Source organism: Cystoisospora suis, assembly GCF_002600585.1.
Source record: "Cystoisospora suis strain Wien I chromosome Unknown contig_4603, whole genome shotgun sequence".
Classification (NCBI taxonomy): domain Eukaryota; phylum Apicomplexa; class Conoidasida; order Eucoccidiorida; family Sarcocystidae; genus Cystoisospora; species Cystoisospora suis.
Genome location: NW_027157395.1, coordinates 610 through 21,564, shown reverse-complemented (window position 1 = coordinate 21,564; position 20,955 = coordinate 610). Strand labels below are relative to the sequence as shown.

The 20,955-nt window shown below is 46.2% G+C and overlaps 5 protein-coding genes across 5 annotated transcripts; 2 read left to right on the top strand and 3 right to left on the bottom strand.

Moving 5' to 3' along the window:
• Positions 1 to 966, top strand: CSUI_008285 (uncharacterized protein). The gene has a single exon (XM_068068419.1). The coding sequence runs from the start codon at positions 177 to 179 to the stop codon at positions 450 to 452; it is 276 nt and encodes a 91-aa protein (XP_067919609.1). The 5' UTR covers positions 1 to 176; the 3' UTR covers positions 453 to 966.
• Positions 967 to 1,017: 51 nt separating this feature from the next.
• On the bottom strand, positions 1,018 to 1,609 carry CSUI_008284 (uncharacterized protein; the record flags this gene model as incomplete). The annotated part of the gene is made up of 1 exon (XM_068068418.1): positions 1,018 to 1,609. A coding segment is annotated over one exon (210 nt), but the record flags the coding sequence as incomplete, so codon positions are not given.
• An 839-nt stretch (positions 1,610 to 2,448) lies between these two features.
• On the bottom strand, positions 2,449 to 7,279 carry CSUI_008283 (uncharacterized protein). The gene is made up of 4 exons (XM_068068417.1): positions 5,867 to 7,279; positions 4,499 to 4,625; positions 2,775 to 3,867; positions 2,449 to 2,530 (listed from the first exon to the last, which is right to left on the bottom strand). Exon 1 carries the CDS (start codon positions 6,879 to 6,881, stop codon positions 5,973 to 5,975), a length of 909 nt encoding a protein of 302 aa, XP_067919607.1. The 5' UTR covers positions 6,882 to 7,279; the 3' UTR covers positions 2,449 to 2,530; positions 2,775 to 3,867; positions 4,499 to 4,625; positions 5,867 to 5,972.
• A 2,623-nt stretch (positions 7,280 to 9,902) lies between these two features.
• Positions 9,903 to 19,490, top strand: CSUI_008282 (3 5 -cyclic nucleotide phosphodiesterase domain-containing protein). The gene is made up of 4 exons (XM_068068416.1): positions 9,903 to 13,875; positions 14,539 to 14,780; positions 15,570 to 15,990; positions 17,106 to 19,490. Exons 1-4 carry the CDS (start codon positions 11,017 to 11,019, stop codon positions 18,195 to 18,197), a joined length of 4,614 nt encoding a protein of 1,537 aa, XP_067919606.1. The 5' UTR covers positions 9,903 to 11,016; the 3' UTR covers positions 18,198 to 19,490.
• Positions 19,491 to 19,964: 474 nt separating this feature from the next.
• On the bottom strand, positions 19,965 to 20,912 carry CSUI_008281 (uncharacterized protein; the record flags this gene model as incomplete). The annotated part of the gene is made up of 1 exon (XM_068068415.1): positions 19,965 to 20,912. A coding segment is annotated over exon 1 (381 nt), but the record flags the coding sequence as incomplete, so codon positions are not given.
• Positions 20,913 to 20,955: the final 43 nt, after the last annotated feature.

Genomic DNA, 20,955 nt, shown 5'->3' with positions numbered 1-20,955 from the left:
AGGAGGAGGAGAGAGAGGGAGAAGAGAACAAGTAGAAGTACCAAGTCGCTATAGCGACTGATGAGACAGAGAGAGAAGACTAGAAGATGAAGACGCTCTCTCGGAGTTGGCGAGATCAATAGATAGATAGATAGATACATCGACGCGTATTAATCTGCTGTGGAGCAAAGGGGTGCATGATTCGATCATCTAATGTTTCGTGTAAGAATAAGAATTTCTCTTGTGATGTATGCTTGATGAACCAGTGGAGGTGCCGAAAAGAAGGAAAAACACATCTTAACTTCTTTTTCTCCTTCTCTTTCTTATTCTCCCCCCCCTGCCCTTCCTCCCACCCTCCTTGGACGTTAATAAAGGCGTATGAAGCTTCAGAGGGACACCGAAGAGCTAGACTAACAGGAGTCATGATTAGACAGAGTCGATCACGTAAACGACAGAAAGAGATGGAGGCGTGAGGAACAAAACACCCCATCTGAATTGAAGAAAGCGTTGTATTAGATAACTTTACCATCAGCCGAACTTTCCTAGTAATGAACAGGGGGGGCGTGCATCCTCTTGCCAGTTACTTCGTCTCTGTCTCTCCTGTGTATGTCTTCAGCGGGGATGTGGTTGACAACTACATGTGGAGACATATACACCGTGCGTAGTATATGATAGAGAGAGAGAGAGAGACTTTACATCATCTGTATCTGCGTATGTCTATGTACTGTGTCTGTGTGTGTATCGGAGAGGGTTGAATAAGAAGAAGAGAATGAAAAAGTAACAAGGCGAAAGTGTGAAGAGGGGGAAAGGAGGAGGTTGTCTACGGTTCCTCCAGACGTTTCCGAGATGATTATGCTGATGGAGAAAGACACGGAAAAATTTTCTTTCGAGAAGAACATCTCTCTGTGAAGGTTTGTTCCTAGATAACTTTAGGAATGGTGAAAATTCAGTCGATCTCTCGGCTTCAACTCACACAAGAAAAGCACTCTAAATTTCTCTTTTGTCTTCATTTCTTTATCTCTCCGGTACTTTCTTTTGTTCTTTTCTACGGACTCAGAACCCTTCACGACTCGAATAGTTCATCAGTGTGTTGGGAGAAGCCAGTACAGTCAGCCACGACCCCCAATGTAGCTAGCTAGCCGGCTATTGGCTTCTCGTGTCTATCAGGAACTCAACTTGTACTTTTCGGGAACGGCCGAGACATGCTATGATGAGAAAAAGAAGCGAAAAAGAAGATGAAGAAAGAAGAGGAGGTAAGCACTCTAGGAGGTCTTGCAGCCAGTGAAAGAGAGCCTCCTCTATTCTACACACGAGTACAACTAAATGAATGTAACTACTACTACTACCTTCGTCAGGGGAGGCGAAGAGCGGCAATACATATCCTTACGTATACGTATGTGTATCTATAGAGAGAGATTCTCACTGTTGACAAGAGGAGAACAAAAAACGTTTCTGGTAACTCGCGCCTTTCGCTTGCGTGTAGTCTTTCAAATGTCGAGTTCTCCACTGTTTACATGCCACCACGTGGGTAACGAGTGACTTACATTCACATAGCTGTTCTCCTCTTTCTTCTTGTTCAAGCCTTGGATCCGCCCTACAACCTACATTCTCTTCACAACTTACATGTATCTTTCTTTACGTATAAATCCATAGGCCATATAGACATATATATATATATATATATATATGGGTATCACTAGTTCTATCTCTCTACGTATCGCTGCCCCTCCCCGATGGCTTCTCCTCCCTCTACCTTCCCCCATACTGAGGTCTGGGGACTTGCAGGCAGAGACATCCTACATATAGCGTCACGTGCTATTCTTGTTGTAAGCACATGCGAGTTTATCAGAGAACCTGACGATACTCCCTCCCCCTAGGCATCGAAGAAGACCCGTGGTCCCCATAAACACACAGTAGGAGCACCCGTATGGACCTCCTTAGTAGTGAGGTTCTTTCTACTCGACCAGTCAAAGAAGAAGAAGGGATCGAGTGAAGTACGCCATGTGATGAAAGTGCCTCTCCTCTACGTCGTCTTCCTTGGGCAAAGCAAGAGAAAGGGAGATCCTGTTTCCACAGGAAAGAAGAAAGAAGACAGAGAATATCTCTCCTTCTTGGAAAGAGAAGAGATGAAACACGAGTGGAAAGAAAGGTGACGAAGACTTTACAAAGGATGAGGAAAGTTTCTCAAATCTTTGGTAGAAAGTTTGCAAGCGTCACGAAGCAGATAGATGAGTAGACAACAACTCGTAGAGAGACCAACTTTGTGTGTCTCATAGGTATGGCTCATTATGTATGAAGATACCAACATCATTATGTATGAAGATACCAACAGATATATGATGAGAAAGAGTGTGCTGGGCTTGTTAGAAAAGTGAGAAGATGAAAGACAATCGACAAAGTCTTAGAGGGGAAACCGCTTCTGGGGCCGCTGCTGCTATCGTCTCCTTAGAATGAGAAAAACTCGATCTTCTTCTTCTCGAAGTGAAGGCAAAACAACCTCACTGGATGTGTAAGAAAGAAACAAAGGCGTCGATTCATTCCTTTCGGACTCCTACATAGAATACTCGGACAGAGCATAAGAACAAGACAAGGCTTAGGGGGGGGGAGACATCGAGGTGTCTATACACCCGAGAAACAAACGGCTCGTTTTGACGAAGGGAATGTCAAGGGTGCAAGTACACTGCTCCCTCCCGTGAAAACAACATCAGGCTATCTCGCCTATCCCTCCTACATAATAGTTTCATAGAGAGAAAGATAGACGAGGATAGAGAGATGTGTTTCCACAATGGACTCACATAGCTCAGACGTTCTTGCGGAAGTCCAATGAGATCTGCTCTATAGACAGAATAGCAGACAGCGCACCTCCCCGTTCTTATCCCAAGCGACCAATAGATCATTCCTTCACGCGTGCGTCTTTCCTTTGAAGAAAGAAAGAGAAAGCTGCTTGGAAGGGAAAAGGGAAGGGGGACCTGAGAGGTCTTCAGAGAAACGTACCGAGGGAGCATCCAGACCATAAGACCATCGACACAGAAAGAACAACAGGCCATACCTCAGTCTTTTTTCTAAACTTCATTCGAGCCTTTCTCTTCTTTCATACACCCACTTCAATACATCACTTCTACCCAATGACTGCCCTCGCCGCACCCTGATTCTCTTCTTCTCTCCTTCTGTTTTCTCTTGCTCTCTATCCTTCTCGATCTTCCCTCCCTCTCACTCCTGCTTCAGAAGAACCTCGCGCCGTTAAGACGCATTGAAGAGGTCATTCACTCAAGATCGGCGAAGCCATCAATCGCTTCGTCTCTTCTTTCTTACACCCCTTTTCTCTCGGTCTTTCTTCCTCTTCTCCAGAGTTGTCAGCTACACCCTCTCTTCTCTTTATCATCTCCTTCTGTTCTTTTTGTCTTTATCAACTAACAAGACCCCTCTTCATCCATATCATTCTAATATCTCTTTCTCCCTCCTTCTCTCTCTCACTCTCTTTCTCTCCCACACTTCTCTTCTTGTTCTCCTTCTCCTTGTTCTCCCCCCCCACCCCTCATCCCCTCTCTTCGCTTCAGTGACGTGGAGGGGTATGTATGAATATTTATGAACATTGAGAAGACCGACGTATGTAGGAATGTGTATGCATCATGTACGTATACTAACCGGCGCCCCACGTATCCTGTATGACGTGAGCGGCTGCTCCTGTTGAATCGATTCGACCTCGTCCGATGACCTCTCGAAAGCTCCCACCCCCTAGACTCCCTACTTTCTTCAGACTCATCCCTCCTCCATCTTTACTATTAGGAGAGCCAAGCCTTCGGAGATCAATCACATGGTTTCTACCAGGCTCCCAAGCAACATACTTTCCTTCTTTCAAAATATACTTATACTCGATGGACGTGACGCCTGTAGGAGGAGGCAAACATAAGGAAGACCAAGAGAAAGATCTACCGCCGAGGTCACAAAAGAAGACATGAAAGAAGGATGTGAAAGAAGAGCCAAAGTGAAGGTTTTACAGAGAGGAAGAAACAAGACTCTTTGTTTGCTCCTTCTAGAGAGGATTGACATCCAAGGACTCCGAGGATAAATGAAATAGGGGAGAGAAATGGACGGGTAAGATAACAGGTAGGCAATATGTAAGAGGTTGCGCGGTAAAAGGAAAGGAAGAAGTGTTTCAATAGAGAAAAGAAAGAGGAAAGAAAGAGAAGTCAGGTTGACGGAAGGAACAAAAGATGGTAGTGTGATGAGAGTAGGTGAAATATATATAGGGATAGCTCTATGTGTACATAAGTATAAATCCATGCCGTGTGTACACACTCAAGGAATCCGTCTCACTCGAAGTTACTGATAGACAGATAGACTGAAGGAAGAGAGACTGAAGATAGATACATTAAAGATAGATAGATCTACAGCAATGAAGAAGACAGAGAGTACGAAACTCCGGTCCTGCGTTATTTTGTCATTGTAGAAGACCCTAGCAGAAGGAAGCTCCATCGATGTTTAGACTTCTTTTGATCTTCTCTTTGTGTCTTCTTACCTCGTGGGATCTTGACTTCTCCTACCCACACATTCCCCTCTGTCCAGCTAAGACTGACGGCCTCATCAGGATTCCACCCTCCTAAGACACCCGCTTCACTGCCTACTAAAAAGACATTCTGACCGAACTGAACAAAGAAAGAAAGAAAAAGTTGTACTTCCTTCAGGAGGGAAGTATCGAAGCAGAAGGAGTTGTCGAGGTCCTGAAGACTTTCGGGGGGATTTAGGGTGGGAAACAATCGTGAAGACAGTGAGTAACCTAGAGGGGAAGAAAGGTATTTGATGACTTCAACAAGAGAGAGGCGAGAAAGGAAAGAAGCATTGAAAGATGAAGAAGTTGAAACTTCTATGTCCTGTTTTCTCCTTCTTCTGTTCCTATGAGGGATTCAAGAGTGTCGGGACAAGAATAGCAGAAGCGATTGAGGCCTCTCCTGCAGCTGATGTTTCTATATCTACCTATAGACATCTATCTACATGTATAGAACGATATAGATGTGCACAGAGAAAGTACATGTCCTACCTCTGTATGCGAATACAGAGAAAAGGAGAGAGAGAATACGCCCTCGCACATCTATAGATGTAGGGCGCACGCGAAGGTGGATGAAGGGATACGCACACATATGTCCAGTCTGCAAGGCACAGATGGAGAGGCCCCTTTGCCTACTCTAAGCATACACATGTTCTTTCGACTCTAAACATATACATGCTGAAGATACGTTGGCGAGACAGGCTTTTGTGAAACAGGAGAGAATTTTGAAAGCGAAGTCATCTTGAGAAGAACAGCCTGCACTCGAACACCCCTTGAGAAGACTCCCACTGATGGACCATGTGACCTTACAGTCGCAGTCCGCAAACCCGTGGAGAGATAAAAGATCGCTACACGCACATATGTATCCGATACCCATCTACAGATATATCATGTATGAAAATGGCCATGTACATGTGGATACAAACACAGAGAGAGACGGAAAAAGTTAAGAGAAGAACTGCACTACTAAAATGAGTAGTATTCCATACAAGATAGTTAAGGAGAGAACTCCACATGAGGTGTAGATACACTCTAGGAGAATTGTTGTCTTTGCAGACACTCCAGCGGGGCCTATGTATGTTCACCCTATACGAGAAAAGCCAGTCAGTCTACGAGTGTATTCCTCGATCTCGAATACATCATCGAAGTGTTTCTTTATCTTGGAAGAGCTAGATCTCTGTCCTCTCTTACTTTCGTTAAGTCAATTTCTGGTGTTCTTCATAGGAACGGGCACGAGTATCTATACATACCTATATACTATATACATAGGGAGAGAGACAGAGAGAGAAAAGGGCGTTACAAAGGTCGAAGAAAAGCGGGAGATGAAGTTGATTGGCTTACATGTGTATTATAGGGGATCTTGAAGACAAGATGATACATAGCCCCAGCCTTCTCTCTTCGTATCACCTCATCAAGCGCTGTCTGATAGATCCTTATCTTCCTTTCTTTAATCTTTTCCCGGTACTTTTCTTGTATTCTCAGTCGCTCTTCTGGCGTCGCAGGAGGCCGAGGAGCTGGCCGTGAAGAAGAAGAAGAAGCGTATCCACCGTGGTCCATCCCTCCTACTCCTATCAGAGAAGAGCCGACAGGAGCTGAGGGAGAACACACCTGTGTGCCGTGCTGCATGAGAAGAGGACCGAAAAGAAGGAGAAAGGGAAGTCGAAGAAGGAGAAAAAGAGGAAGGTATGCGAGTGAGGAAAGGAAGAGAACGGAAGCAGACAAAAGAAAGAATCGGGATAGGTGGAAAGAAGATGAGAGATCTAGAGAGAAAAAGCCTATGGAGAAGCGTGCTAAGACGGACAGAAAGAGATGAGTGGTTAGATAGAAGGGGGCTGCAATGAATTACCGGGAGTTTTATCGAATGTACTGAGAAAGCATCAGACTCATCCATCCACCCCGTGCACCGCAAAGAGACGTCTCTCTGCCTACGACGGAAAAGAAGAGTTAGAGAAGGATGGGAAAGTTGACAAACCGCAATGAAAGGGGATAAAGGCTCGCGCTCTGGCACGAAGAAGAGTTTTGACGGGGTGGAGAATGAGAAGGAGAAACAAAACTCCCAACTGAACACAAGGAGGCGGAACTCGAAAAGGAGACGAAAGTGGAGAATGTTTCTCTCCGTCAAACAAAAGAACGAAGCAATCTGAGTGAGTGCTAAAGAAGACGAGACTGTCAGAGAAAGAGAAGAAAAGGAGAAAGAGAAAGAATCTGGCTGTGGTTTGGTTGCAAGAAAGCGGGAAAAACAGAGACGACGCGTGAAGGATTGAAAAGCAGGGAGGCCTCCACTCAGAGGGGGGAGTACCGTGGTGACTGGGGAAGAGAGAAGGAAGAACTTTCGGAGAAAGGAACAGAATATCATACACACCTCTTTTTTTCCTGCAGCAAAGATAAGCTACGAAGAGCAGGAGTGGAAAGGCAGAAGTTTCCATCGACAAAGAGCAATTCAAAAAGTTTTTTTCCTTCTAGTCACATCTTCAGCTAAAAGGCCACATCGTCGATGCTCGAAAAGCAGCAGGCCCTCTCCCGTGATTTCCCGTCCTTCAGGTGTATGTGCTCCCGCCTTCGAATGGCCAGAGTCCCAAGGAAGTAAGCACACCATTTCCCACCTACATCTACCGACGTCTGTAGTGTGTAGGTCAGAATCTAGACAGAGTGCGTATATAGGCGTGTACGCGTGTGTCTGGGCTTAGCCTGCGGATCTCTTCTTTCCGCTTCCTTTTTCTTGATCAACTCGTATCTTGTGCAGCCACAGTTTTGTGCAATGGTCTTTTCCGGGTGTGATCACCGAAGAATACAAATCATGTTTTGGTCCTGAACGTCCGAAGAAGAGGATGAAGAAAGAAAGAAAAGCAAGAGAACAGCTGGCCAAGGAGAGACCGATTGGGTTATCGCCGCCTCCTTACTGTTGTCATCAAGCTTTGTGCCAAGGCCCTTCGCTTCGGAGCTACCATGACAGACACTAGGGTGTCAAACTCTCAGAGGCGACGTGCTCGTTGGCTCTCTGCGTATGATTGTCTCGTCTCTTCTTCGATCGGGCCGTCCGGCTCGAAAAGTAGTAGGTCAAGATTGTTGCTGTCCTACTAGAAGACTAGAGTGCTGTCCTACTAGATGAGAGAAGCCGAAAGGAAAATGAGTAGAGAGAGACGACTCCTTCGAAGTTTCTCTCATCGGCTACTTTCGTTTAGTCCTTCTCCCACATGAGTGTGGTGAGTAGGACACTGTCAAAGCACGTCCTATTAGCCCTTTCCTTTTCTTCGTCGACTGGACTTTCTCCTTGTTGAAGCAGTTTTGAGAGAACATCTCGATGGTAGCGAAGATGGCAAGACGAAGATAACAGCACGTTGGACCCTTCATGTTTTCTTGTGTGTTTCTCAGGAATCAAAGAGCAGGCAGAAAAGCACACAGCGCTGTTGACGTTCAGTTCACTCTCGCCACGTTGGTACCTTCTATGACCTATCTCGATGAATCTCGCCGGTCTTGATCTCTTTGAGCCGCTTGTTTGTTGAGAAAAGCTGAGCAGAGAAGATGTCCATCTGCTTCATTACCAGACGAAGAGCTACGGGTATCTGCCGAGAAAGCACACTGACAAGACACCACTCAGTAGAACAGTTATATATTTATGCACAGCTCCCCCGTACATTGTTGTTGTTCCTATTCAGCGCGAACTCGGGGCATGGAGAGCAGCACTTCATACGGCACGGGTACGTCTCTGCTTGGCCACCCCCTGCCTCGTTCTTCTGCCACATCTGCATAGCACAAACGGAGAGAGAGAGTGAACACTCACACCTATGAGAAGATATAGAGCTACACTCATCAGAAGTAGCAGGGTGATCGTCATACGCCAAGACGCTCTTCCTACAGTCGGATCGCTTGGACTGTGTCTTCTCCCTCTCTTACTCCTTGTGTTCCGGTGATGTTCTTTTCACTCGATCTATTCCAGCCATCTTGAGCCTTGGTAGGCGCGACGGATAAACCAATGGTAAAGTAACAGATACCCTCTCAAACAGATGCTTGCCTTCCCTGCTTCCGCAGGTCTCACCCCCTGGTCAGACACTATCCCAAACATCTGTCCTTCTCGAACTTCCGATCTTCAGCCGTCTCTACGGTCGACATCAAGTAGAACGAGACAGGATTCTAGCTCAGCTACTCTCTTTGATCTGTTCTTGCTTGACTGGGAGAAACTGGAGACATTGTCTTTCCTTCTTTCCGTGTACGCACTGTACATCAGTACACGGCCCTGAACTCAATCGTTTCGAGGGATTGAAGGACATCGGGGTACGAGGGTTGTTTCCGTCCCTCACGCCAAAATACACAAACTCTGCTCATCATCTGCTTCCGAAAAAAGACAGAACCTCTTCTTCCTTCGAGATTCAGCCGTCAACTTGTCAACGAAAGTTCCCCGGCAACTGGTCACTCCAGTGCTCGCGGTGTTTCGGTTCTCCGACCTAGAGGAAAAGCGAAGCGCTTAACACCTTCCCTTCCTTCCTCGTGAGACATCACTATTGCAGCCTAGCCCGTACAAGGACAGCTGTATCTTCTTCGAACTGAACGAGATAGAGGCTCCGTTCAGTAAGTGTGTCCTGTCGCCCTCCATACCGAGGCATCTAATACCGGGACGGTTCAAAAGTTGTGTGCCGCCTTTGGAGAAAGGTACTTTACTCATTTTGAGACAGTGAAAGTGGAGATGCACTGGAATCTAAAGTGATAATGATCAAGATTGACTAGCCTGCTGCAGTAGTAACAAAGGGAGGGGGTGGCTGGAGTCACAGGGTGGACGGGACGTACAAAGTAATAGGCTTGCTGTTTGAAGGTGAAAACAGGAAAGTCTCTACGTTCTTGTAGGGAACCGAGATGGTCGCGAGTTTGTTAGGTAAATCGATTGTGAGTGGCTGATACCTTGGGAAAGGGGGTAGCGGATCCTTGAATCAAAGAAGTGAGAAAGAGAGGAAGCTGTAGTCCGTAACTTGCCTCACCGTTCACCCTCGGTGATACGTGACCCCACGGGCATCGTCACTCAAAGTGCTACGATCTTGCAATAATAGGTCCATTTTTCAGGCTTTGGGGCATTTCCCTTTCCAGTAGACAGCCAACAGCCGGGGGCACCAAGGAAATGGTGGTACTAGACACGCCGCTTGAAGGTGGTGGGTGCAGGTGGTAGTGTAGACACGCCGCACCCTGCAAGCAAGAAGATCACTCTGGTCGAGAGAGGTGTTACTCGCCAGACAGGGTGGCGGTTAGCCAGCCTGCCAGCCAACTAGCCCGAGTGGGTCAGCACGGATTTCCTGGAGAGCGGCTTTCATCTGGGAACATCGGAGGTTGTCCTTTGCTGAAAGCTCTGCAAGCAGCCTTTCTCTTTCTCTTGATTGCGTCCTCCTCGGTCCGGGAAACGCGTGTTTCTGTGTCTCCATCACGGGCAGCATCGCATCTCCTATTGTGTGGGCGAGCTATTCGATAAGGAGATCTGCACCGGTAGTTTTGTCTAGGCCTCTCTCAGCCCCACCATCGTTTTCGCTGTAGAATCTACTCCAGCCTCAACATTCTTGTGACTGCCGTCCTCTTTGTGTACCAGACACGGCAGATGCCCCATCGAACAATTGCTTTTTGTTTTATCGTTGTCAATGCTGTCTGGCGAAGAGTGAGCTGCCTGTCTTCCTACCTTCCATGGTAGCTCCGCTCCGCCTCAGTGTGAAGGCTATCTACTGCCTGTCGTTTACCGAAACCGGCCGGCTGTCTTGAGGGCGTCAACAGCCCTCCCGCTGGGACTTTTCTTCTTTCAGCTGCATTTCGACTGCACCTTCGAGAGTGCCTTTGTTCATGTGTGATTTACCAGATTTTACTTGGAAGACTTCCTTTTCTTTTTGTACAGAACGGCAAACACACACACAGACAGGCGAGAAATCCGCCCAGCACTTGGTTTCTTTCCATCTCTTGTTTCACACACGGATAGGAACTGAAGCCCTCCTATTGTTTTGTAGTCTCTTGCGAGTGTACTTGCCCCTAGACGAGCTGGCGCTCTCTCTTGTGTGTTAAGACGTCACCTTTCTCTTTGTACGACCGGCGGAGGGCAGCTTTTCGTACACACATGCAGCGGAGATCCCTTGGAGACGATGACTAGGGCAGGAACATGTATATATGTACATTCGTTCCTCGAAGGAGGACTTAACCGCTCCGTGCTCTACCTCACACCCCGCAGTGATGGCTCAACGCGGTGGTGAAGCAGATTGGAGGATCAAAGAAAACCATGACTGATTCTGAAGAAACAAGGGAAATGACTCTGTTCCAGAATGGCACTCTTCCATTCTTGTCTCATGTGTATATACACCTCAGATGAACACTACCACGTGAAGACAACGTGACTTGACAGAAAAGACTTCCTTGTTCGTCCTCTCCCTGCCTTGGCTCATCCCTTCGGGTCGGTTTGTTGTTCTTTTCGCACCTTGTTTTATGGTTGATCTTCGTTTTCTTTCAGTTCTCTTTGTTCTCTTGTCAAGACCATGCAGATTCCTTCCTTGGAAACGATAGAAATCGAAAGTCTTGAGCTGGATGAAGTTGATAATGAAGATGGTGAGGAAGAATCCGAAGAGAGACATTCAAGTTCTCCTATACCTTGTTATCCTCCTTCTTCTTCCTCCTCCTCCTTCTCTTCCTCCCTGAGCGATCTATCAACTCATTGTAAGAAGAAGACACCAAGCAACACACAGCGTTCTGGTCAAGGATGCTACTATGTGAACTATAGGTCGACGACGGGGAATGATCGAAGATGTGTCTCTCAGCCGAGCCCCTCAGCGTCATTCTCCCGCCCTGGTAGTGACCACAGCATAGGACTTGATCTAGCTCAATTCAAGAAACACCGTAATCAATGTATCAGTCAGGAGAAAGACCGTTCAGTCGACCATACAGATCGGTTGAGCCCTCTCTCTCAGCAGGGAGATATTAGTCATGATAGAGATCTTTCAATCGATGAGAGGGACGACAATAGCAATGATCCTAGTAGTGGCAGGAAGGCTAAGGAGAGAAACGATAATAAGGCCACAAGCACTACGAAGAAGAGGAGATGGAAGTTGTTTGATACAGCCTCTTTTGTGTTTGCTTTTCTTTCGCAAAGAAAGAAAGATTCTGCCAAAGATAGTAAGGTGTCTGGACACCCCAAGTTTCCCTCACATGCTGATCGTACTCGTCGACACGATACAGGGACAACCCATACAACTGCTACGACTCTAGAGGAGAGAGATAGCTCCTTTCGGCATTGTCATACAGGCAAGACCTTTACACGGTCTTCCTCTTTCTGTTCTGACGCATGTAAAGAGGATGATGGATCTTCATTTGTTTTGAGTAAGACATCTTCGTCATCTTCGATCCTTCTATTCGACTCAAGAACTCTCTTTTCTCCTTCTATGGTACATGCACAACCTATGATTAGAGGCATGTCCGACTCTTCTGCCACTCCACCACTTGACGGAGGAAGAAGTCTCTCTTCTTCTTCTGCTGCTCTTCCCCTCGCTTCTTCTTCTCCTCCTGCTGTCATTTCTTCAACACAACACTTCTCTCCTACTGATCAAGGGTCTCCTTGCCCCCCCCAAGATTCATCCGAAGGCCCGCATAAACAATGGAAAAACTCCAGTCGTCCTATGCAATTGACTCGTGAAGATTTCGATGCAAAGGGTGCCAGCAACTCTCCTTCTTCTCCTCCTCCCAACCTCGCTGTGTGTATAGACGGAGGGCCACGAGAGACGGCTTTTCCGCTTGACGGGAGACAAGATCTTCATAGAGACCGCCGTCAAAGAACAAGCGGTGAGAGAGAAAGTGAAAGAGAAGAAGAGGGAGAGGAGAAGGAGGAAGAAAAGGACAAGAAAGAAGGTGGAGAGAATTGTTGTGACGTTGTTCTCTCAGTGCCTGCTCTTAAAGGTGACGATGATGAGCGTCACATCTCTTATCCAACGGACTCAACGGCGTATGGGGGAGATGTACACATAAACCAGCAGGGGCGGCAAGATCAAGAGAAGAAGAAGAAGAAAGGAACTACTTTTCAAGCGGCGAGTGACTTTTGGTTGAAAAGAAATCCATGTGTCTTATTCTGCGATCAGAGCCCCTGCGACGAAAGGAAGGATGACGACTATGACTTCTATTACGGAAGCCGTACAAGGAGGAGACGAAGAAAACAGTTTGGATGGAGGATTTCACGTATCTTCGAGTCTTTACGTATGGGTTCAGCTCAAGCCTTTTCTGAGGAAGATGAGCGTCTTTATGTGGAAGAAATTCTCCACTTCTCATGCATGCAATCGATCCCTGTATCTTTATCGATTCTGATCATCTATATCTTCTATGCTGTTCCACGTATGATGAGTGTATGGAATCAGATCTTCTTTGCCACGCATCCATCTCTAACACATATCTTCTTTCATGATGCAGAGACAGCAGACAAGCTCTTCCATCCGAAGGCCTATACACCTCATCGTTCTCTGAATCCCACAGATAGTCAAGGAGGGAGTAGTCCGATGCCCCCTGACCCTGCATCATATACAGCCTCTCTTATCAGCTTCATCTTCTGGTCGGGATCGTGTCTTTCTGTTCTTCTCTTTGTCGCCATCTCTGTCTTTGGAACGAAGATGAAAAACTACGAAAAGACGGTCTGTATCACCACAACCATTCATTTCATATCCATAGCCTTTGCCGAATGCTTTCAAGTTCTTCGTCTCTCCTTCTTCTATTCTTCTTTCTATGAACATGCTTCTCGCAGTGAACACCCCGAAGCATCTCCGAATCCCCCTAACCATCACATCGACACATCTTCTTCTTCTTCCTTGTCTTCTTTACCTGCATTTCTATCAAGCGCCTTTGCTCGAAGTGAACCTTCTCCACCGCCCCCTGCTTCTTCTTCTTCTCCCTCTCTTTTCATCTTTGAGGGGATAGGAGAAGAGTGGTCGGCTCTGATACCCGATAATGTAGTCTTGCAGTTTGTCTTTCTTATAGCGATTGATTTCATCTACTGCATACGGATTCAGTTCTCTCAGTGGATTCATCTCTCATGTGTAGGGATTACGCTTCTTCTATGTATCATCGTCACTATCGCCATAACAACGTTACCTACATACCGACTAGCCTCTCTATGGGGCCAAGGTATCATTGCATGCTTTGTTCTCATCTGTTTTCATCTTGCGACCATCGCCCTCGAATCGGAAAGAAGAAGAAATTTCCTTCACTTCGAATTAGCAAGAAAACGGGTTGCAGATCTGCAAAGGAAGATCATCGGAGCTACTGAAGGAAAAGTCGCTGTCGTCCGACTCATCACATCTCTTAAGAATATGGGCACCCATCTATGTAATCTACATGAAGACGTCTCTCCTGATATGGCCGTAAGTCTTCTCTACTACTTACAAACCACAAGAGAATGAACATAGAAAGAACAAGAAAGAAAGGCTCTCTACTCCTTCCATGAGATAGTCAACATCTCTCGTTGTCCTTCGTAGAAGAATGTTAGAAGGAGCCTGGGAGAGGTCCGTAGAAATAGAGGGGTAGGACAACCCAAGTGTCAACTGAACGAACCTTCAGAAGAAAGTGAAGAAGACGACGTGTAAGACACACACACAGGAGTGTATCTTTCTCTCCCCTCCTTGCACCCTGTATGTGTGTATAGTCTAGAGCTTGATACTTTCCGAGGTTCACATGAAGAGAGATAGGAACGATGGGAGCATTACAGGGCGGTGTAGGGAGAGGGCGCTCGGATGAATACCTGGCTACTGACAGTCATCTCCATACATACTCACGTCACACTTTCTGCATATAGCTGGTATATGTATATATATACGGGACATCGTATATCTGTATAGATATGACTTCCTAACGAGTTAGATCCTTTCTCCAGTGGTTTTATTCTCTGCTTAAGGAAGACTTTTTCCCTATTATAAACTCTATCCATACAACTAGGTCTGCGTAAATAAGACTCCTTGCTGTGTGCGTTCAAGTGTCCGTCGTGAACTCTTTGTGGGCTTGCGATGGATGCGGCTGTTCTTCTTCAGGCAGAGATCGAACAGTTGGAGGCTCTCCGTCTGGAATGCCTAGGAATTGTCACAAGCTCAGATAATCTTTATGCAGTCAGGACGGATCTTCTTCCTGCCGAAGTTCTCCAAATGCTCCAGCTTCATTCACACAACGGCGTCTTCTCTACAAGCACGACTGATCTAAACAGTCAGAGTCTCAGCCTTAAGGACAACGGGGGGAGAACAAGGTTTCTCATTGATGGAGAGATCATTGCTCCTAGGTGGGAAGAAAGGGTGTCTCTCCTTCTATTCAGTAGCATGCGATGTTATCATGTGAGAATCTCTACATAGATTATGGAGGTAGTAGATACAGATAGATAGATAGATATCTTGAATACAGATACTGACGGCGCTGGGTGAGATCAGCTCTTGCAGACTGGTCGAGACATCACGATAGGTAGGTAGTTCTCAGCGCTGTCATAAGATTCTTTCTCTCTCTGGGTCCTCTCATTCTCCTTCACTTCATCCTTCTTGTGTCTTGCTTGTGTTTGCTCTCTTCCTTCTTGTAAAGACAGCTTTCCATTGTCCCTACGTGTTAATCTAGCTAGTCAGGGACAAGGACAGAGTAGAGCAGAGTCGATAGATAGATTCCTTTTCCTTCCTTCTTGCTTTGTTTACAATGTGTAGGAGACAGGATAGCGATACACGGTTAGGAGAATTCTGATATGAAACAGACAACAATGAGATCTCGCTGTAGGGCGCAGTCTCACAATAGGAATGGAGAAGGCGGCATGGAAGTGCGGAGTAGGAAGAGAAGAAGCAGAGATGTCTTACCTTGAGCCTATCTCTTTCTCTATGTATCTTTAATCTACCTCTACGCGTCTCCATTCTGTCTGTTCATCTATCTTTATTGTATTACCTCTGTCTATTTTCCGTCTATGTTTCTATCCTAGTGTGTCTACCTTTCTTTCTCTCTCATCCAATCTATCATATTCCCACTGGTCAATGACATAGGACTCGATTGTCGCATCATTCTGTTTTTCTTTCTTCTTTTTCTTCTTTCCTTCCAGTTTTAAAGAGCTTTCACATGATCTCTTTCTTGGGCCTCCCGACTCTCGAAGAGCTTCAGACACACCTCATCTCTTTCCTAGATCTCCTCGCAATATCAGCATAGCAGGGGGAACGTCAGGAGGGGTAAGCAAAGGTAGCGGGTGTGTATCATCCCTCCCTGTAAGCCCACGTGGAGGCCCAGCTGCTTCGGCCGTTGCTGCTTCTGTCCCAGTATCTCCTAGAGAAAGTTCTTCCATTCCTGCGGCCCCACCTTCTCTTTCTCTCGAAGCCAAAAAAGCTCGGTTCTCCTGGTCATCATCGAGTGCTCCCCCACGTCATCTTCCTCGGCCTCCTCTTGTAGAGGGTGTCGAAGTTCTCACGCATGTCGGGACCTTCTGGCCTATAGATATGTTTAAGCTCAATCGGCAATGTGAAGGGAATGTAAGTCTGTCTGCAAGAAGAGGGAAAGAAGAAAGAGTCAGTGATTGTCTCCGCCAGTTGTGGGGGAACGCAGTAGGGACAAGAGAGACAGGCGTCTCCATGTCGGTCACTGGGGAGGAGGGCTAGATAGATGTTGACTGAATGAAAACAACCGTAGATGAAGATCTCCTGTCTTACCTTTCAAGGTAGCTTCACATCAGACCGAGGTGAAGAAAGAGGGCGACAGGCTAACAGAGCATCGATATCTGTTTCTTGTTCCTTCCTGACTGTCCTTGTTTTTCTCTCTCCGTCTTCATGGCGGCATTCTTTACCTGCTCACGGATAGAAGTCTCACAGAGACGAGCTTTTCTAGGTAACGGGATGACTGAATGTGCCTCCATCCTCCTGTCATCACATACAGTCTTCGCCTAGTATATTCGGCACATGTATAGACCCTCCCTCATATCTCTTACTAGACCACGCTTGTATAGGCAGATGCCGGATTACGCCTCTTCGCGGTGGAGCGGCTCGCAGCCGTTTCGCTGTTGTCTCGAACCGTTCTCTAACTTTCTTCCTTTCATCCTTCCTCCCCCCGTCTCCGTCTCCTCTTTCTTGTCTCCTCCTTTTGTTGAGTGAAAAGACACATAGCAGGCCACGACGTCTATATTTATAGATGCACCAGAAGCAGTGTGTCTTGTCGCCTCCCGACCTCTTACGTCTGTGGTATGACAGAACGTAGGAGGTCATCATACGCACGCTGCGAATCGTGTATGATGAAAGATCATTTTCTATAGCTGGGGGAAAGTGGGGTTCTAGGGATATTGTCTCTGACTGCTACTACTACTAGCACGATACGCTGTATATACATGTTTGCGAAGATATGACGAAGGTGCACGGAGACTGTCTGTATGTAGATGACGCCTATGTTGCTGTTTCCTTCCTCTCTTGTTTAGCCGATAGACGTGTTTTAATTCTCCGCCGTCTTAACGCGACTGAGTTGTTCTCGTTTTTCTTGTGCATCTCTTGAGAGGGGAAAAAGACTTTCATTTCTTCCCTTTCTGTCTCTTTCTCGATCAATCCTTATGTATCTGTTTGCATTTCTTTCTTTGTTATGTGTCACCTCTCTTTGATCGCAGGCCTTGGTGCATGTGGGGAATCAATTACTTCAACCTTTCATGGCGTCGGGCTATCTTCAATGTGATCAGAATACTCTTCTTGAGTTTCTTTATAGTCTTCAGAAGTTATATAAGACAGAGAATCCTTATCATAGTCAAATCCACGGAGCTATGGTAGCTCATTTATCTCTGTCGGCCGCGCATCTTCTCGAACTCTTTCGACCTAAGCCGGGAGGGGGAAATGAAGAAGAACCCCATATAGGTTCATCAGCTTCTCCTTGTTCTCCTCCTAGCACTCTACCTACAACGTCGCCTCCACGGACATCTCCTACACCGACTTCACGTACTCATCATGGAGACAAGACGACGGGTCAAAATGGTCTTCCCTCTTCAACAGACCCAGCGAAAACAAGCGCTTTATTGAATCATGAGCTGTCTTTGCTCATAGCAGCCCTTGGCCATGATGTGGGTCATCCAGGGCGTAGTAATAACTTCTTAATCAATACATCGTCAAATCTATCTCTTGTCTATAATGACAAGTCTGTCTTGGAGAACTATCACTCCTGTTTAACTTTCTATACTCTTTCTCTTAAGTCATGTAATATCTTCAAAGATAAGAGTCTTTCCGAATATAGAACGATTCGAAAACAGATCATCGAGCTAATTCTCTCAACCGATATGTCTCAGCACTTCGAAACGATTACAAGGGTAGCTGCAAGAAGAGAATCCCCCGACTTTGACTTCCGTGAAAGAGAAGATGATCGACTTCTCATTATGTCTGTATGTATTAAGACAGCTGATATCGGGCATTGTGCTCTTGACTGGGAACAGCATGAAATGTGGTCGAAGCGAGTTGCAGAGGAATTCTTCTCTCAGGGAGATGAAGAAAAGAGATTAGGCTTAGCTGTCTCTCCTCTATGTGATCGGCTTCAACAAGACCAGCTACCCAAGAATCAAGCCAACTTCATTGAGCTTCTCTTTCTACCTCTTGTTAATCACCTGGGCGCTATTGCCCCAGATGAAAAATTCGCACATACAGTCATCGCTCGAGCCAAACAGAACGCCCTCACATGGAAGAGCAAGCTCAAGACGTCCACGGAAGTCCGGCATTGACTAGTCCCAAGAAAGAAGGGGGGGGGGGGGAATCAGGGGGAAAAGGAGAGTTGAGAAGACGGGGAGAACACGAGGGAAAGGAAGAAGAGGAGAGATGGGCGAAGATATCTTGAAATATGAGAGAAGAAGATAGAGAGGACTTCTCTTTGTACGGATGATCTTGCACGGAGGAGGGAGAGAAAGTTATTTTGTGTAGTAGAATGTGTTTTCCTTATCGGGAGATGTATGATAAGAATAATGGAGAAATGATGTTGACAGGTGGAGAGAGAAAGAGAGAGAAGAATGATATCTTCTCTATGAAAACAGGACTTTTTCTTTCTCCTCGTCATTGAGGTTTCTATGGTAGATGACACAGTTTGCTACGTACACAGTAAGTAACAAACTGTTGGTCACAGGAGGCGAGGGGGAACGATATAAGAAGGGAGATATACATATACATATATATGTGTATAGACATATATAAATATGTATATATGTATATGTATCTCTTGATATTATTCCGATTTGCTTAGACACACTTCATTTTTCCATGAATCTGATGATTCCTCTTCTACAGTCGCCCCCTAGTTGTCGTAAATTAAGTAAGAGTCGTCTTTTGAATAGAAGATCCTTCGAAAGCTTACGTGGTTCTTTGTATCCCCTGATGATAAGGAAGACTTGAGTTTACTGCTGTGCTCTCCATACACACGCATGAGTTGTATATTGTCAGTGAGACCTTCAACCTGTCTAGGTCATCCAGATCACATGGTCCTATACACCAGGAGTAGTACTATGTACCACCACCCTGCACAGAGACATATACATACATCATAGGCAGGACGAACTCCATGTATAGAATGAGAGGGACGTCAAGAAGAAAGAAAATCATCACACCTTCTTCATAGATCTTTCCAGGATTGCTAGCTGCCATCAAGGTTCTTCTTTCCTTGTTGTAGTCGACCGTCCTCATCCAAATATAGACATGTCTAGTTACGAGGGCTGCTATCTATATACAGGGTCTATGATAGGCCTACTCCTGATTCTGCTAGTATGGCTCCTCCAACGACGACGACACCTCAAGGTCTTGTATCTGTTGTCAAAGGGCTTCAAAAGGGAGGGAAAGGAAGAGGGTGAGACACAAAAGAAGAAGCGAAGGAGTGAGAGTATCAGTTGCCTTTCCATGGTGGTCTTTTGTCGTATACACCTTTAGTGTCGGTGACCCAGGAATTTGTCGAGATCGAATGTGTTTTCTTTCCTTTTATGAAGGAAACTGTAAAGATCTTCCAGTTGTTCAACGATAAACGTTCTTCTCACTGTGTCTCTCTCTCCCTTGGAGAAGAGAGAAGAAGGCGTGACTACTATATGATGATCTACAGAACACATCAGCAGCCGAGTGATTGATTAGGCTGTTGTACTATGAGAGACAGGGGACATACATGGGTATGTGTACATACAGCCAAACAACTCCCCAAGGGTTTCCTAGTCCTAGATCAGAGTCCTACGTCAGCAGGAAAGAAATGTCAACTCAGTCGATTCAAGGACAGAAGAAAACAAGCTCTTCAATCCACATTCTCCTATATAGGGGGGGGAGACAAGAGTCTCTATAACGTATATATATGGGGGGTCACTATAGCAAACGCCCGTGTGATCAATAGAGACGCCATCATTAGAAGACGACGGGATCCTTTTGAAAGGTCTTCGCACACTTTCTTTCTTTCTCTGCAGATCTCAGGATGATCACTCCTCGTCCTTGGGCCAAACAACTACTGCCTTGGTATGAAAAATGAGTAGTGATTCTTTCAGACAGAAACAAAAGGACTTCGAAGATCTTCTTAAGATCTCTAAGATTGGAAGCACACGGAAGGCTCAAGCACGTAAGACATGACAGGCAAATCACAGAACAGACACACAGATATCTATCTCCCGTGCGAAGACACCTCTTCTGTATATACCTGCAGGTGGGTATCTCTACATTTCTCTTTTTCTTCCCAAGTACAACGGTGTACGTATATCTTTTACGCATATGATGGAGGTACACCCTTGCTGCGTACATACACTCTACCCCCGCATGATTACACACACACACACGCACTCTTCCTTTTCTCTCGCTAACAGCCAAACAAACGTTCATCGCCTTTTCTGTCTCTCTCTCATCCTTTAACTTCTCCATGGCACAAGATGTGAAAAAAGGAAAGAAAGAGACACGCCTTGACGTCGAGTGAAAGACAACGCTGGTGCCTCCCTCCTCCCGCTTCGAACAGCCAGCCAGCCGTCCCACACGCCTTGAAGCCTCTCCTCCCTTCCTCTCTCCCTCATGCGATTCCTTACTCCTCAGCTGGCAGGCTCGAACCGTGAGCCCCCAGCCTAGAGCGGACACGAAGACTATTCGCTTTAAAAGAAACTGTTGTGAAAAAAACACAAGCTCGAAGGTTAGCTAGCTACATAGAGCTCGCGGGATGAGCGTATTTCTTCCTAGCCAATACTGCTACTACTCCTGTGGGGTCGATTCTCCGCGCTTGAAGGGAGCAGAAGAAAACTGCAGCGAGTAGGAGTGCAAAAGAGAACATCCACGAATGGGGTTGCTGTCTTCGGTTTATCTGGGCAGTGAAGAAGATACAAAGGATCCTATTACTCATAGCTTGGTCAATCTTGTGATCGAGAGCTCCTATCTACGGAGACAGAGCAGCGACAAGAGGGTGAAAAAGACCCGATGAGTGATCTTCATCTTGATACGTCTTCATAGAAAAGCCCCACCTCATCAACTCTATCACCCCCCCCC

Excerpts from the sequence above, each read along its gene's own strand:
- CSUI_008283 (XM_068068417.1), bottom strand. The coding sequence starts at position 6,881 with ATGATATTCTGTTCCTTTCTCCGAAAGTTCTTCCTTCTCTCTTCCCCA.
- CSUI_008285 (XM_068068419.1), top strand. The coding sequence starts at position 177 with ATGATTCGATCATCTAATGTTTCGTGTAAGAATAAGAATTTCTCTTGT.
- CSUI_008282 (XM_068068416.1), top strand. The coding sequence starts at position 11,017 with ATGCAGATTCCTTCCTTGGAAACGATAGAAATCGAAAGTCTTGAGCTG. Across the intron at positions 13,876-14,538 it reads ACGTCTCTCCTGATATGGCC|GCAGAGATCGAACAGTTGGA; the intron begins GTAAGTCTTCTC and ends GTTCTTCTTCAG. Across the intron at positions 14,781-15,569 it reads GGAGAGATCATTGCTCCTAG|TTTTAAAGAGCTTTCACATG; the intron begins GTGGGAAGAAAG and ends CTTTCCTTCCAG.